The sequence below is a fragment of the Cebidichthys violaceus genome, unplaced genomic scaffold, assembly GCF_023349555.1.
Source record: "Cebidichthys violaceus isolate CVI_PGR_0920_01 unplaced genomic scaffold, fCebVio1.0.p SCAF_44, whole genome shotgun sequence".
Classification (NCBI taxonomy): Eukaryota; Metazoa; Chordata; class Actinopteri; order Perciformes; family Stichaeidae; genus Cebidichthys; species Cebidichthys violaceus.
The window spans coordinates 1,626,983-1,642,191 of record NW_027176639.1 but is presented as its reverse complement, the minus strand read 5'-3'; the positions used below and the strand labels follow the sequence as shown (position 1 = coordinate 1,642,191).

Below are 15,209 nucleotides of genomic sequence, written 5' to 3'. Positions count from 1 at the left end.
GCGTTCTCTTTAAAGTATGTGTGGTGGTTAAAACAGAACGATAAGAGTCACTCATGATCGCGTTTCCGGGCTCCTAACCGCCCAACTCCGCCCCTCTGACGCGCAGCAGCTCCTCTGGGTGCCGCTGCTCTTCGTCTGGAGAAGCAGCTCGACAGGAGGTGACAGCGTTAGTTTACTTTAGTTTAGCGGGCTGTCCTGTCAGGTCGGCGGAGAGAAAAAGAGAAACCTCGCGGTGAGCTCCGGAGAACCTGTGGAACGGGAGAGAAACATGGAGGAGACGGGCGGCGCGAGTGCGTACGGGGCTTCGCTCGCGGGAGGAGGCTTCGACTTCTTCAAGTTTGTCCGACAGCCGCAGACCATCGTGCGGATCCTCAGTTGGGTGAGTGGGCTGTGTGGGTGTGGAGAGGTTTACCAGCGCGTGTTCAAAGGTTAAAAAGACACGGAAGTCACATCCAACACGGCTCGTGAGCAGGTGGCCTGGAGCGCGTAAACTGCGTTAAAAGCTCCATTTCTACTCGAGTTGGCGGAACAACAGGCTGCTGTGTGCGGCGTCTGTGCGGGGCGTCGCGTTGCACGCAGCTGGTGTGTGACAGCAGCTCGCGACAGCGCAGGTCAACACTGCTGTCAGAGGACAAAAGACCGAAAACTGTGAGACACTGAAGCAAAACACCAACTGGACCCACTACAGGGGGTTTGATCGAGATCTCTGCAGTCTGTAACACTGGAGCTGGTCACATATATATATATATATATATATATATATATATATATATATATATATATATATATATATATATATATATATATATATATATAAAGACGTTCTGCTACACCACTGAATGTATTTAAATGGATACATGTAATATTAGTAGTTTAGGGTTTTACGCACAACGTCTATTTGCATAAAGAGGGGGTTTCATGTGCCAAGGAAAGTTCTGTGAAGTTGTGTCTGCTGATCACCTGTTGCTAGGCAAATGTTGTGGCAAATATTTGTTTTCGTGGTTGAGACACTGCTCTGGAAAGTCCGAAATGACTTGTAACCAGACAGGTTGTGCGATGAAACGTATTGTTGTCCAACCCTGCGTGTTTGTAAGCGCACAGGATCTGAAGTCCTTGAACACCCCCCTGGATCCTCATTTAGAGAGTTTAGTTGGTCCTGACTGCTGTCTTCTCCCCTCAGACTCGTGTCCAAGATTACGGAGACCTCGTTGATTTCCTTTTACTTGGTTCATGGAGCGTACGCTGTTCCTCAGGCCTCTAGCTAATGCACATGCAGGGAGAAGACGCACAGCTTCACCCGGTCTGTGTTGTCCAGCTAGATGAGGCCAGAGGACAGAATGTGCCCTTGGCTTCCGCGACTGTTTATATGTTTGTGAAAATGTATGTGAGAGTATGTGTGTCACTGGTAAACAGGGGCTGATGGGCAGGTAAGGTGATACCTCTCCCCCGTTGGCCCTCGCTCTCCTCCTCCACACACACACACACACACACACACACACACACACACACACACACACACACACGTAAGTTCAGCTGTGGTCACCTCATCTCAAATTCACACTGGCTACATCGCCATGTATCTCTGGTGATTCTAATCCTGCACCTATGACACAAGAGAGGATTGTTCGGTCTGTAACGCTGCCTACAGGTCCCATAATGCATCACACCTGCTCCTGGGAACATGCAATGTCTGCGTAGAGGGGCTTGAATCAAATCACTCCACCTTGTCCGACGCTGCTGTTCTGATGGACTGTCACATGTGAAACAGAACATTTCAGGTAGATGTTTCACTTCATGGTGTAAACACAGGTCATCAGGAGGAGTGTGTGTGTGTGTGTGTGTGTGTGTGTGTGTGTGTGTGTGTGTGTGTGTGTGTGTGTGTGTGTGTGTGTGTGTGTGTGTGTGTGTTATTTGTGCAGCTTAATGGCATCTGTCACTCACACAAACACTTTGTTGTTGTCTGCTCCACTAACGATCCCTCTGTCTCGTGTTTTGGAACTCCCCACATTCACTTCCCTGATGTCTTCTGCTAGTGTTTCGGTCCTTTTCGTGTCGTCCCGTCAGCAGGCTTGCGGTCTGTTTCCCCTCTCACCTCGTCCTGCTTCCCACCGGTCAAACGGTCCCTCTCTATCCTGCTGCCCGGCTCATCATGAGTGTGTTGTTGGTGGAGTTTGTGGCGTCTCTGGAGTCACATGGCAGGCAGCTGCACTCAGAAGTAGGTCACATGGTTAGGTGGGTAACCGGAGGAGACAGCAACAGACCTCTTCTCTACTGATGTCTTCTGGAAAGTTTGCTTTCAGTTCTCCACCTGAGGATCTTTGCAAAAGTTGTTACGTGACAAAACTCTCTTTGGTCGATGCGTTCAAGAAACTCCTCATGAATAGTAAGCAAAACAAAACAAATCTGAAATGACATATTCTTTGCGTTACAGCCACAGTTGTATTCTTCTTCTGTGGTTGATTTTGTGACAGCTCCTGATTTGAATAAGGCTTCAGTTCTCTGCTTGTAGATTTCCAAATGAGCCTCAACACAAACGTGACCTTCAGGACTGTGAAGTATGCAACGTGAAGTTAATGGATAAACTGGAGAAGCCGGTGCTTTGTTCCTTCAACGAGACGCAGATCACTGAAGGCCTTCTTCTTCTTCTTGTCGCTGATTCAATGTAGATCTTCGCCCTGGTGGTGTTCGCTTCCATCACAACAGAGGGATACATCAACTCTGTCCACAACCCCGAGGCGAAGTGCATCTTCAACCAGAACGACTCGGCGTGTCACTACGCTATCGGCATCGGGGTGATTGCCTTCCTGGCCTGCGTTGCCTTCCTGGTGTTGGACGTCTACTTGCCTTTTATGAGCAACGCACAGGAGAGGAAGTACGCCGTCATGGCGGACCTGGGATTCTCAGGTGAGCGTCTCTATTAATTCATATTTTATATTAACGGTGGATCAAATGACTGTGTAATGTAAAGTAGTGATTAACCCACATTAACAGAGTGTGTAGTTTGCAGTGTTTGTCTTATTTTAGCTCATTCACAGCTTCACTGATAAAACTGGTAAAACCAGAGCTAAAAGAGAGAACACATTTCCCACAACCGACTCCAAAAGAATGCTAATGTTGCTCCGTTCCTCATGTTAAAATAAGCTAATATTTGCTAAGCCGTTCACCACATATCATCTTAATCAGGTGATGATGTATCAACGTGTCTGTTCAGAACGCCTCTTGAGAGTTGGCGTAGTGAGTGACAGACCGCTGCCTCTTCCCTGACGTATACTGGCGCGTGTTACTCATCGGTGCACACGGGAGCAACATCGGCTGCACATGCCGCGGCTCACAGTCGGCCATTCTTCGAGCAAACAAAGAAGTGGTGGTTAGAGGAGCAGCTCGTGGTCATTTGAGCAGATGGCCACAGCAGAGCCCTTTGTTTTCACTCCACATTGTTTCTAGAATGTTTTTCACACGAGTTACATTTTCAAATCCATGTTTTCACAGCTTTGATACCTTTTCATGCAGTGAGGAGGAACAATAATTCATAATTGTGTTTCACAGGGGCGTGGAGCTTCCTTTGGTTCGTTTGTTTCTGCCTGTTGGCCAGTCAGTGGGCTAAAAGTCACGACATCAACGGTGTCCCGCAGGACGCGGCGCGAGCCACGGTGGCCTTCTCCTTCTTCTCTATCGCCACATGGGTGAGCTGATTCTCTGCAAGAAAGATAATGCACATATTTCACAAGTTGTAAAATGAGTCCTTTAAAGCGTCCGCTGACTTCAGTTCATGCTATTCAGGTACAACAACGTGACTTTAAATCTGCTGAACAGACTTCATTCATTATTGTTTAGTACTTCCTGTCAGACTTCTGCGTAATAACACATGAAGTCGCATATTGTTTGTAAAAGTCCTCCAGGACGGTGCGTTCAATTACTGGTGGGAACCTCCGACATTTGATGCTTCAGAGTCGGCTGCTGAACAGAAACTATACTCCAGTTATTCCATCTGGTGTAACACTTCTATTACCCCTAAGTTACAATGATAGCTGAGAGCAAATAGCACACGTTAGTCTTCTGGACACGTCATCGTCAGGGTGTTGGAGTCTCCCACCGTCACTTGAATGCGCCATTCAGAAGACAAACTGCATTAAGCCTCATTAGCACACATCACACATGGTCAATGATGTGAGGCATGGACCGGCTGAATGTCAGGGTGGTGGATTGTCTCCGGTCTCTGACAGTGAAACCAGTTCAGTTAGAAGCTGAGAGAAATGCATCAATCAGTGAAAAAGTAAAGATGTGAAACATCCTCATGAATACTGTAAAATAAGAGTTATTTATAGAAATACTATAATAACCTTTTATTTCACTCAGGGGCTCCTGACCTACTTTGCGTTGGTTCGTTTCCGCCGCGGCGTGAATGAAGTGACCATCCCGACCTACACGGAGCCACAAGCAGACCACCACGCCCCCTACCCTCCGACCTACGCCCCCACCTCCTACAACCCCACTACCTACACCCCGACCACCTACAACGCCTACCCCAGCAACGCGGCCGACGTGCAGCCAAACCCCCAGCCGCAAGGAGACGCCGACTACCAGCCGCCCAACTACTGAGACGAGGGGAGGTCACGCGGACCGGGTCGTCCGCCGGTACACCGATTGTTGTTGCACTGCACGGGCCCAGAGCTGCATCACATCGATGTGGTTTTACATTTGATTCAACACACGTTTCCTGCGCAGTGCAACTGCAAGTTAGAGACGAGGGACACTGCGTTTACGTCAACGGGTCGGATGTGAAGACGTCAGGCTGACTGTCGACTATCTGACCTTTAACCCTGTGTGCTAGGACGCTACTCTTTACCTCAAGTGGGCTGATCCCGATGGGGAGAGGTAGAGAGAATGTACCCAGGAGGTCAAAGGTGACGTGTAACGTGACGGTGTGAAGAATGTGTTCCTCTTTGCTCTCTGGTGGAACCTGAGAATCTGCATTTGTACATAGATTTCACCTTACAAAGCTGCCATTTTAACGGTTCTGTGTGCCTTATTTTCTTTGCTTGTTTGGTTTAAAGTGGATGTTTCAGGATGTGTTCAATGACGGTGGGAAAAGACCACTATAAAGCCAAATGTCCCCCTGTGATTTAGGTTGTGTTTGTTGTTGTAACACGTGGGTTCTGTACAGATTGTGCAGTCATGTTCCGTAGCCATAAAACCACAAAAATCACCCCTGAGGGAGAGTTCTTTAAGACATAAACCCTCCATTTGTTAACCTCCGATCATTGCAGATAGACCTAGTTAACAGTGGGTTACTGGTGCCAGTCTGTAGAGGCGTTTACCGGACGTTCATAGTCTGTGTCGATCCTTAAACGTGTGGTTCAGAGACAGGAGGGAGGAGGATGTAGATAACTGCACTGATTGAACAGGTTAGTCCTCTAACTGGAGAGTAACTCATTAACCAGCAGAGACGCTCCCTTTAAGATGTGCGTCTCCTGTTTACAGGCTTCTCAATCTAAACCGTTGGAGGTCGACTGCAGCAGCTTTACCAATGACGAGTTAACGACGAGTTAACGACTCAGCCGGCGCCGCTTACAATGAAACTCCTTTCATTGGACCGCTTGGTGCCCGACGGTCCGGCTGCTGTAGTACAGCTAAAGTGATGAGGTCACCATAGATTATGATTTAAACTGACTCTAGATCTGCAAATGACTGTTATATAATAATATATATATATGTAAACATGCTATTGTGGTCCCACATTGAAGACGTTTGTAGAACACATTGATGATTAATAGAAAACACATGAACAACTTGCTGAAACACTTCTGATCATTAGTCATGATTAAATATTAAAGGTAAGCGGTGCATCACAGCTGCACTTGTGGGTTTTTTTTTATTATTATTGCAAAGGCTGATTTTGAGGCTCTGGAGAAGCAGCTAGATCTGCTCCTCAGGGTTAAAATCAATGAGTCCATCTGCAGCTCATTACACTTAAAATCACCCGACGATCTCTAAAGCGTGCCTCTAGATTTACCGTCCAAATACAGCGTTGTTATGGTAACAAGGTAATCAGATTTTGTGGTGCATGTGACATTTTTGCAAAGTTGAATAATTTGGTGTTTTGTAAATTCTAAGTTAGATTTGATTAAGATCCATGTTGGAGCTGTACGGCTGGATGATCTGTGATTTCAACTGTTTTATAAAATCTGGTGAAAGTCTTTGTCACTTTGGTTGTTTTCTGTTTTCTTCTGACGGTCGTTAAGCTGCCACCGGTCATTCACAGGATGTTCACTTATTTTAAGGTTATGGTTGCATCTGTGCTGCGCTGCAGTATCACAGCTTTCACACCGACGGGATGATAGAGTCGCAGCCTGCCAGGAGCTAAACCGGTTATTTTGGTCCTGTGAGCATTCAGTCACGTGTCACAGTGAGGCTTCAACGTCTCCAACTGTTACCATATAACACACACCTTCAATCAAAGTTCACCGCTGACCGACAAACACGACAACACAGCCGGACCTTCCACTCTTCTTTATAAATGTACAGATACAAAGATAATTAAAACCTATGAGTTATTGGTCTTTAGAGTTTTAAGTGCACCGTCATCAAGTAAAAACATTTATAAAATATACACAGAATACTTTAAAGCAGAAACTTTAAGGTCCCTAAAATGTCCAGAAGCAAAAGTTAATTTCAAATAAAAACTAATTTCCCTACTAATGCTCACACACACACACACACACACACACACACACACACACACACACACACACACACACACACACACACACACACACACACACACGCACACACACACACACACACACACACACACAAAATAATACTCTCAACAAGTCCCGTTTCCGTGTTCAGAGGTGGAGAGAAGAGAAAAGCTTCCTAGGAATCGCTGAGTCCACGAGTTTCCCTGAGAGGATGTGTTGCGGCGTTTCGTTCCTGAAAGGAGCGCTGTTCTCTTTGTCCACCATCAGACCTCCATAACACCGTCTACACACCGCCTGGTACTTGTCAGCTCCACCAATCACCTCCACCTGTGGCACAGAGGAACAGCAGTCGACAGGTTTACAAGAGTTTAAGAAAAGACGAGCGAGGTCTTTGGGTTTCTCTACACTCTAGAGTTAAAGATGGCCGACAGACACAACGTAATAATATTCTGACTTATCTCAGTGTGAATGTTCCAGTGTTTAAGAGTATTTGGTTATCTCGTTAAGACGTACTGAGGCACACAGACAGAAATAGAAAAGTCTTCTGAAGCACTTCACGGTCGACTCATTGAAGACTTTTCTCAGGACTGCCTCCTCACCTCCTTCTCGGCTCCTATCCTCTTGGTGTAGGCGGCTTCTTTGTAACACTGCATGCAGACGGCGTGGAGCTTCACGACGCTCTCCGCCAGAGGGACCAGGTTCAGGATGTTCCCGAACGCCTACAAGGACGCACAGGACAGCTGAATGGACGGCGGTGTAACCACGTCAGGAGGACAGAACAGACGCACTGCAGTGAGGAGCGATGGACTCTGTTATAGAGCTGCTCGAGCTCACAGTGGACGTCTCCTTCCTTAACGAGTCTCTACAGAGACGCTCCATCTGCCTCAGCAGCGTCCCTCTGTCAGCATCACATGTGGAGACTAAACACTCACTTTTCTCTGGAAGGTTCCATCCAAAGCAGCTACGATGACCGTCTTCCCCAGATTGGCCATTTCCTCACAGAACCCCACCGTGTCTGGAAACTACAACAACAACAACAGTTAGTGAGGGAGACATTCTGGTCTCTACGGACGTGAACAGTAACGACTTTAAAAGGTGAAGAAGAGGAACACAAACTGAGTGTGTAGACTTACAAACTGTCCTTCGTCAATTCCAATGACGCACACTTGAGCTGCCAGATGCCGGATTTCTCCCAGACAGCTCGCCGGTACGGCTGCCATCGTGTTTCTAAAAGACGGACAAGATGGAGGAGGAAACGTGAAGACGTCGTTTGTTCTGTCCTCCATCAAGCTGCTGAACTTTAATGTAATAGAGTAATAGAGTATGAGTAATAACTACACTTTAACTCATACAGGCTCTTCTTTAAGTTGCTGCGTCGTTAAAGTCAAAAGCCTCCAGAGTTTTAAAGTTCAGCCTCTCATTCAAGTCAGAATAAAGTGTATTCTGTTACACAAGAGGTTCATTGTTGTACTAGATCACCAGACCAGTGCAGGACGGACACACACACACACACACACACACACACACACACACACACACACACACACACACACACACACACACACACACACACACACACACACACACACACACACACACACACACACACACACACACACACACACACACACACACACACACACACTAAGCTGTCTTTGGACTGTGGGAAGAAGCCGTAGAACCTGAAGAACATGCAAACTACACATGGAGGCACCGGTGCCGCTCCACCACACCGCCGTGCGATCACATATAATCTAAAGTAACAAATTAATACCAAACTAACGAACAAGGTTATGAAACCCTACGGCCTTCCTCGTCTACAGACATCATTACCACATCCTCAAACACAAAGAACAAAGTATTTCTGTACATGTGAGAAACGTAGTTTAAGGAACCAGTGAATGAGAACAGGTGTTCTTACTTGTCATGTGTGGCCATGCCGGTGTCAGAGTAACGAGTGTCTTTGGCATATTTGATCACCAAGCAGTCGTACTGGGCTATCTGGAACCGGCGCACTCGTCTCATCAGTTCAGTGCTGCGGGTTCAAGAGGAAATGCATGAATTAAAATGAGTTAATATCAGTCATTTATTCATACAATAGTCAGATCAATGACACCAACTTCCTACAACAGCTTAAGCATGACGTCATAAACACTGTGATGTTGTTTAATGTGCGACATCAGTAAAATATGGTGATGAAATGAGTTAATGTACAAAGCATGACGTTACAGCAGCTGTACATGTGACGTATTGTCTGGGTGGCAGCTGGTAAACGATGGACGAGATTTGGCGGGATGTTTGAGTCTATTGTTTTTAATGCGATTATAAACAGTGGATATGAATAACAGCGGCTAGCTTCACCTGCAGAGAGACGTGCTGTCTCTGTCTGTGAATGAAGAACTCACCTTTTACCTGAAAACATCGGTCCAAAGATCACCTGAAGACAAGAGGAGAGGCTGTTAGTGACGACAGGAAGTAGTTCAACCTTTAACGCGTCAACGACGTGGTGTTGTTTTTAATATATAATATATGTATAACTATATATATAAAGTCTCTCAGTTTGTTGATATCTTTGTTAACGTTCAGATCAATCATACAGACCTGGATTTGTCCGCGGGCTTTTCTCGGGGAATTTGGCAAAACTCTCGGGAAATCCACGCAGTCCATTCTGACTCAAAGACGCTACAAATATTAATAAGATAACAGTTCAATAAATACGAAGTTTAGCAGTAATTTAATCCCGCAGGAGAACTAGTCCTGAATCAGAACGTTGAAAATGCGCGCCAGCGGTTGAGGACTGCTTTATGTCAGATTCAACCAATGAACGTAGAGTCACGTGACTCTTTGAACCAAACAGCGCCCTCAGAAATGTGACGGCAGAGAGAGCGCCGGCACCACTTCTGACCAATCAGAGCACAGAACGTCATATTGGTGGGACGAGCCTCTTTAACATTTGTTTTTTTTGAGAGGGCGGGAGCGTCCTGAAACAGAGAGACATACTGAGACATCCTGAGACACACTGAGACATATTGAGACACACTGAGACACCCTGAGACACACTGAGACATACAGAGACACACTGAGACATACTGAGACACATACTGAGACACACTGAGACATACAGAGACACACTGAGACATACTGAGACACACTGACACATAATGAGACATACAGAGACACACTGAGACATACTGAGACACACTGAGACACACTGAGACACACTGTTCTATGTCAGTGCGACTACTGACGCTTGCCAGTGACTAGTCGTCACTGGCAAGCGTGACGGCTAGTCAGTGACTGACTAGCCATCACTGACTAGTCGTCACTGACTACTGACTAGCCACTGACTAGTCGTCAGTGACTAGTCCTCACTGACTACTGACTAGTCGTCAGTGACTAGTCGTCAGTGACTAGCCACTGACTAGTCGTCAGTGACTAGTCCTCACTGACTACTGACTAGTCGTCAGTGACTAGTCGTCAGTGACTAGCCACTGACTAGTCGTCAGTGACTAGTCAGTGCGGTGCCAGTGCCACAAGGAGGATCTCGGCCTTGCTGGAGGAACGTTAAAAGGACAAAAAGGTTGAAACGTGTGATTGTAAGATGTTACTACTTGCATCATGTAGAAACAAACAGCATACACTTTGTAATGCACACATTCAGGTAATAACAATATAATAATAATAATAATAATGATAATAATAATAATAATAAGGTATAACTTGACATTATATGAAGAATAATGTCAAGTTTTACAGTTAAATAAAGCAGAAACCCACAGACACACAGCTGACACACAACATAACACTTATATAATTCAAAATCACTAAACAAACACAGCCTGTATCTGTGGCAGAGGAGCGGTTCTGTATCAGCACGCGGTACTGAGCAGAGAGCAGAAGGTCCAGTGGACAGACTGACGTCACGTGTTTACTTTAGGACAGTCTAAAGTCCGGAAGTCTCTCAGCAGCGCACATGTGGATCGGATTCATTTGACAGCAGACTTTCAGCGAGTAACGTCCCTACCAGAGACCAACACGATGCACTGGACTACGATGAAGAAAGATGTAAGAGTTTTGTAATTTGAATATGTCTAACTGTGAGTCAAGCTTCTAATTTGACTTTTTGAAATAACAACATGCTGTAGTTCCTGTTTCTACAGCCGATGAATGCAGTTGCATTAACACACTGGGTAATAAGTGGGCTGTAGAGGGCGCTGTTCCCCTTGTTGACGCCGCTCACCAGCGGCTCGTGGTGCTCGGTGTCTCGGCTCTCCCAGCTGACCGGCACGTCTCTCCGTGTGACAGGAGCTCGAGAGGCAGTATTCACCCAGCCGGTGGTCGCTCAGGATGTCTGCAGACGACGTGATCAAGGCCCACGTGAAGGCTTTGAAGGAAGGTCGGTTCCGTTTTGAAGCTAAGATGCTATGATTCGCAACAATGCACAGAAATCCGGGTCCAGTCGCACAGGTCGAGGAGCACAGGTGACAAAACGTGTAGCCCGAGATAGACAGTCTATTTTGACTTCGAAAACGCAATAGATAATAATGAATAGATGTCATTAAGTGTAACATGTCTAATGTAACCAGTGTTCTGCATGAGCTTTGTTCAGATTTCTAGAAGAACTTCAGAGTGTAAGGGGGAAGAACATGTCTAATTGAATGACCTAATTGGGACATTGCATTGAATTTGGTGAGAATGCTGCAGCAGAGCTAAACACAAAAGGGAACATTGGAAATGAGGGTCTCTAAATGAAGTTCACTGATCTACAGAATGTGGACTAAATCTTCTACACATGTGCTTCTCCACATGACTTGATTATGAATTTACATTTGATGCCTTTTTATTCGAGAGCCAACAGCAGGGAAATGACAGGAAGTGAGCGGTAGAATCTGGGTCGTTAGGGTTCAGGACCGGTGCCTCGACCCGCTGGCCTCCCGTGAGACACTGGGACGGCTAACGGGAACGTCTCACTGCGTGGTTGTGGGTCACGCTGTACACCCCTCGTGTCATGCTTGTGTCCAGGGACGGAGCGCGCCCGTGGTCTGGCTCAAACGTTGCTCAACGTGCCATACGGAGAGGGAGACGGAGAGAAACTGGATGTCTACATACCCAGCACCACCTCTCTGGGTACTGACATGTGTGACTGCCAACACCACCCCATTGATACCTCATCAAAACCCCACTGGCATGCTTCACATAGCAGAAGGTTAGATGATGCGGATGGATTAACGGGCCTCATTCCCTCTGTTTCAGACGTCCCGCTCGTTATTTACCTACATGGAGGCTACTGGCAGTTCCTCAGGTACGGCGCTGTCTTCTCAGATTTAACCTTCCTGTTCAGGTCTGTCCCGTTGTTGATGCTTTGTGCTCACACAGCAAGGAGGAGTCGGGGTTCATGGCCGTTCCGCTCGTTGACAAAGGTGTGGTGGTGGTGGCCGTCGATTATGACACCGCCCCCAAAGGTAGAGTGTCTTCATTTCAGATCAGATTTGTTTCTCTTCCTGGGGAAAGAGATTGATTCATGAAGGTGAGCTCTGGGGATGTCAGCGCTCTGCCTGTGCTCCTTTCAGGCAGCATGGACCTGATGGTATCTCAAGTACGCAGGAGTGTGGTGTCTGTCGTCCAGCAGTATTCTCACATCAGGTACCCGTCATTAATTCATCTTAATGCATTACATTAAAATGAATCACCTCTCCTCTCACCCAGAAAGAGGTAAACTGCCGTCATGGCGGTCACCTCTTGTTAGTCTTCTCTAACCTCTGCTCCTCCCTCAGCGGTCTGTACCTGTGTGGCCACTCTGCCGGGGCTCACCTGGCTGCGATGGTCCTCTCCACTGACTGGTCTCAGTACAGCGTCACTCCTCAGATCAAAGGTGAGGTCCATCGGGTGAAAGGGGGACGAGCGACGGAGGTGACTGACGAACACGAATGCAAAGGTTGAGGTACTGCACAGCTGATTATCAGTTTTCTCTTTGTTGTTGTTCCTCCAACAGGTGCGTTCCTTGTTAGCGGCATATACGACCTCCTGCCCATCCTGTCCACCTACGTCAACGAGCCTTTGAAGATGACGGAGTACGTTCCTACCGCAGTGCACGCAACTGTACCTGTGGTGCAATAACACACACACACACACACACACACACACACACACACACACACACACACACACACACACACACAGTGATCTGATTGTTAGCCACTTTTTACTGTGTGTGTGTGTGTGTGTGTGTGTGTGTGTGTGTGTGTCGTACCACTCAGTATTTGACTCCTCCCCCCCCCGGGTGTCTCCTGTTTGCAGGGAGGTGGCGGTGAGGAACAGCCCCAGCACACTGGTCCCTCAGCTCAAACTCTCCTCCTCCAGCTGTCACATCATCGTGGCCGTCGCTGAGAACGACTCGCCAGAGTTTCGCAAGCAGTCGGAAGAATACTACAAAGTCAGTGCTGCTGAGCATGAACGCATCCATCACCTTTAACCTCTTATCTGTCGCAGGGCTTGATTAGATTTATTAAAGCTACCCTGTGGCTCTGTCGGCCTGTTGTTGGTGCAATGCCGTTTCTTTCGAGTGTAACTGTCGGCAGGTGACAACCGGTGCAGTGGTGTTAACCGGGTGGCAGCAGAGTGTACTGTGTGCCTCCATGTTTACAACACAAACAAAAGGGAAACAGCAGCAGCACTGCTAGTGATCAAACGCTCCTTGGGGTGTCTTTTAAGGTTGAAGATCATTATTTTAATGGTCAGTTAATCAGACAATTTTTCTTTTCAATAAAGCAAGTTACGCTTAAATGAAAAAGAAGTTGTTAATTAATTAATTGACCATAAAAATAAGCCCCCGGAACTGAACTTGATGGATTTACTGTTCATCAGCTTTTGAAGATTTCAACTTTTAAATGCGTCGGCAGTTTGAGACAATTTCATACAATGACAAATTAAATTTCTATGTGTAAATGATTCATTAGGATATGAAAGTCAGCATTTTTTTTTAATAATAATTGCGTATGTGTACTACTTCATGACCTCTGTCTCCTGGCTGTGAAGACTTTAGAGGCGTCAGGACTCAACGTGACCAAGGAGGACGTGGAGGACACCGACCACTTCAACATCATCGAGCGGCTGGTAGATGAGGAGTACCGCCTAACGAAGGTACGCACCGTTCACTGAACTAAACGAGCAATCATTAAGGTTTTACATTATCAATGTAAAGCCTGTAACTGTGCAGCAGTAGTCTTACAGCCATCTGTAGCAGCTATCACTATATCCAGCATACATGTAGTGACTGTAGTGTGTTTTTAATATTCCTTTTCTCTCCTCTGTAGCTTCTCTTGAAGACGATGGGGAAGAGCTAAGGCGGCGGTCTTTATTCCATCACTTAAAATCAACACACTGACAATATATATGCATTATTTCAGGTTTGTACAATGTCTGTCATTTAGATTCATCAATAATCAGGAGGCATGGATCGTGATCACTCTATCATTTGTTCTTCACAGTTGTTCGTTGTACCGCGTCATAAAAACGTTGCGTGGGCGGAGTCACTTCTGGAGGGTGATTGTAGCGCACTGTGCTGCCGTCAGACTTGCTGTAAGCAGATTATTTAACGAGCATTGTGCACACTGTTATCATCGGGAGGTTCCACCGGCACACTGAGAGCCGCAGAGCTGATAAGTAGTTTAGGAATATTCCCAGTGTTTTGTCAAAGCGTGAGTCTGTTTGTGTTGTGATTTTCTTTCTTGTGACAATCTGAAATGCAACTTAAAGTTCATCGGTAGGACATGAATATGAGCTCATGTGCAGACTACTGATGCACAACGCTGACATCAGGAGACTTTAATGGACGCTTTATAGATTTGCACCTAATGGTAGATCACTGATATTTAAGTACACATGTTGTAAACAAACACACACGACTACATTTACCGATGCACTCGTTCCTGCGCTCATTGTTTCCATTATTGTTGACACAAAGTGTTCTATTAATCATTGCTGTAGATTCTAAAGAGATAAATCATCACAATAAATATTTATATTTGAGAACTCCTGTAGCGGCAGTTGTTTGTGTACGTCGATGAGATTTGCTGCAATTTGATTGTCCCCGTCTTTGAAGCAACTAGTGGCACGTTATAGTGCTGTGAAAAATATGAAGACAATGTGCTCTGTCTTCTCTCAGCATTAGTGCCACACCTGGCACAGACATATTTATGGTCATTTGGTTAATGGGAATTTTTACAACTTAAGTACAGTATTATGTCGAGGCTGGTCCTGCATTATTGATGTCGTGGCCCGGTCTCAAAATCTAGTTTTAATAAGACCGTTATTATACTGAACTCACACGGGCCTCATTCCCAAATGAAGCTGTGCCAAGGCCGACACGGTGCTGTCAGAGGAGGGCTGGGTCGGGTTCTGACCTTTTAGTTGCCAGTTTATTAGGTACATGTAGCTCTAACTAGTTGTAACTCAGCAGCAGTAAAACCCTCCTGAAGGTCATGATGTTCAGTGTTAGTTCATTTAGAA

At 46.2% G+C, this 15,209-nt stretch overlaps 3 protein-coding genes across 4 annotated transcripts; 2 read left to right on the top strand and 1 right to left on the bottom strand.

The window, feature by feature from the left end:
- Window positions 1-135: 135 nt before the first annotated feature.
- Window positions 136-6,197, top strand: syngr2b (synaptogyrin 2b). The gene is made up of 4 exons (XM_068729078.1): window positions 136-379; window positions 2,667-2,904; window positions 3,547-3,683; window positions 4,357-6,197. The coding sequence occupies exons 1-4, from the start codon at window positions 269-271 to the stop codon at window positions 4,597-4,599; spliced, it is 729 nt and encodes a 242-aa protein (XP_068585179.1). The 5' UTR covers window positions 136-268; the 3' UTR covers window positions 4,600-6,197.
- Window positions 6,198-6,495: 298 nt separating this feature from the next.
- On the bottom strand, window positions 6,496-9,481 carry tk1 (thymidine kinase 1, soluble). The gene is made up of 7 exons (XM_068728964.1): window positions 9,303-9,481; window positions 9,107-9,138; window positions 8,623-8,736; window positions 7,835-7,928; window positions 7,634-7,723; window positions 7,301-7,420; window positions 6,496-7,028 (listed from the first exon to the last, which is right to left on the bottom strand). Exons 1-7 carry the CDS (start codon window positions 9,366-9,368, stop codon window positions 6,849-6,851), a joined length of 696 nt encoding a protein of 231 aa, XP_068585065.1. The 5' UTR covers window positions 9,369-9,481; the 3' UTR covers window positions 6,496-6,848.
- A 1,176-nt stretch (window positions 9,482-10,657) lies between these two features.
- On the top strand, window positions 10,658-14,732 carry afmid (arylformamidase). 2 transcript variants are annotated; one of them, XR_011104982.1, is made up of 12 exons: window positions 10,658-10,766; window positions 11,007-11,097; window positions 11,724-11,828; window positions 11,955-12,003; window positions 12,078-12,163; window positions 12,272-12,344; window positions 12,476-12,573; window positions 12,694-12,772; window positions 12,999-13,134; window positions 13,737-13,841; window positions 14,015-14,107; window positions 14,189-14,732. XR_011104982.1 is itself a non-coding variant. In XM_068729086.1 (11 exons), the coding sequence occupies exons 1-11, from the start codon at window positions 10,740-10,742 to the stop codon at window positions 14,042-14,044; spliced, it is 879 nt and encodes a 292-aa protein (XP_068585187.1). In that variant the 5' UTR covers window positions 10,658-10,739; the 3' UTR covers window positions 14,045-14,732. The 2 variants fall into 2 exon arrangements, 1 of the variants encoding a protein (XP_068585187.1); XM_068729086.1 differs by having other exon boundaries at window positions 14,015-14,732.
- The last annotated feature ends 477 nt before the right edge of the window (window positions 14,733-15,209 follow it).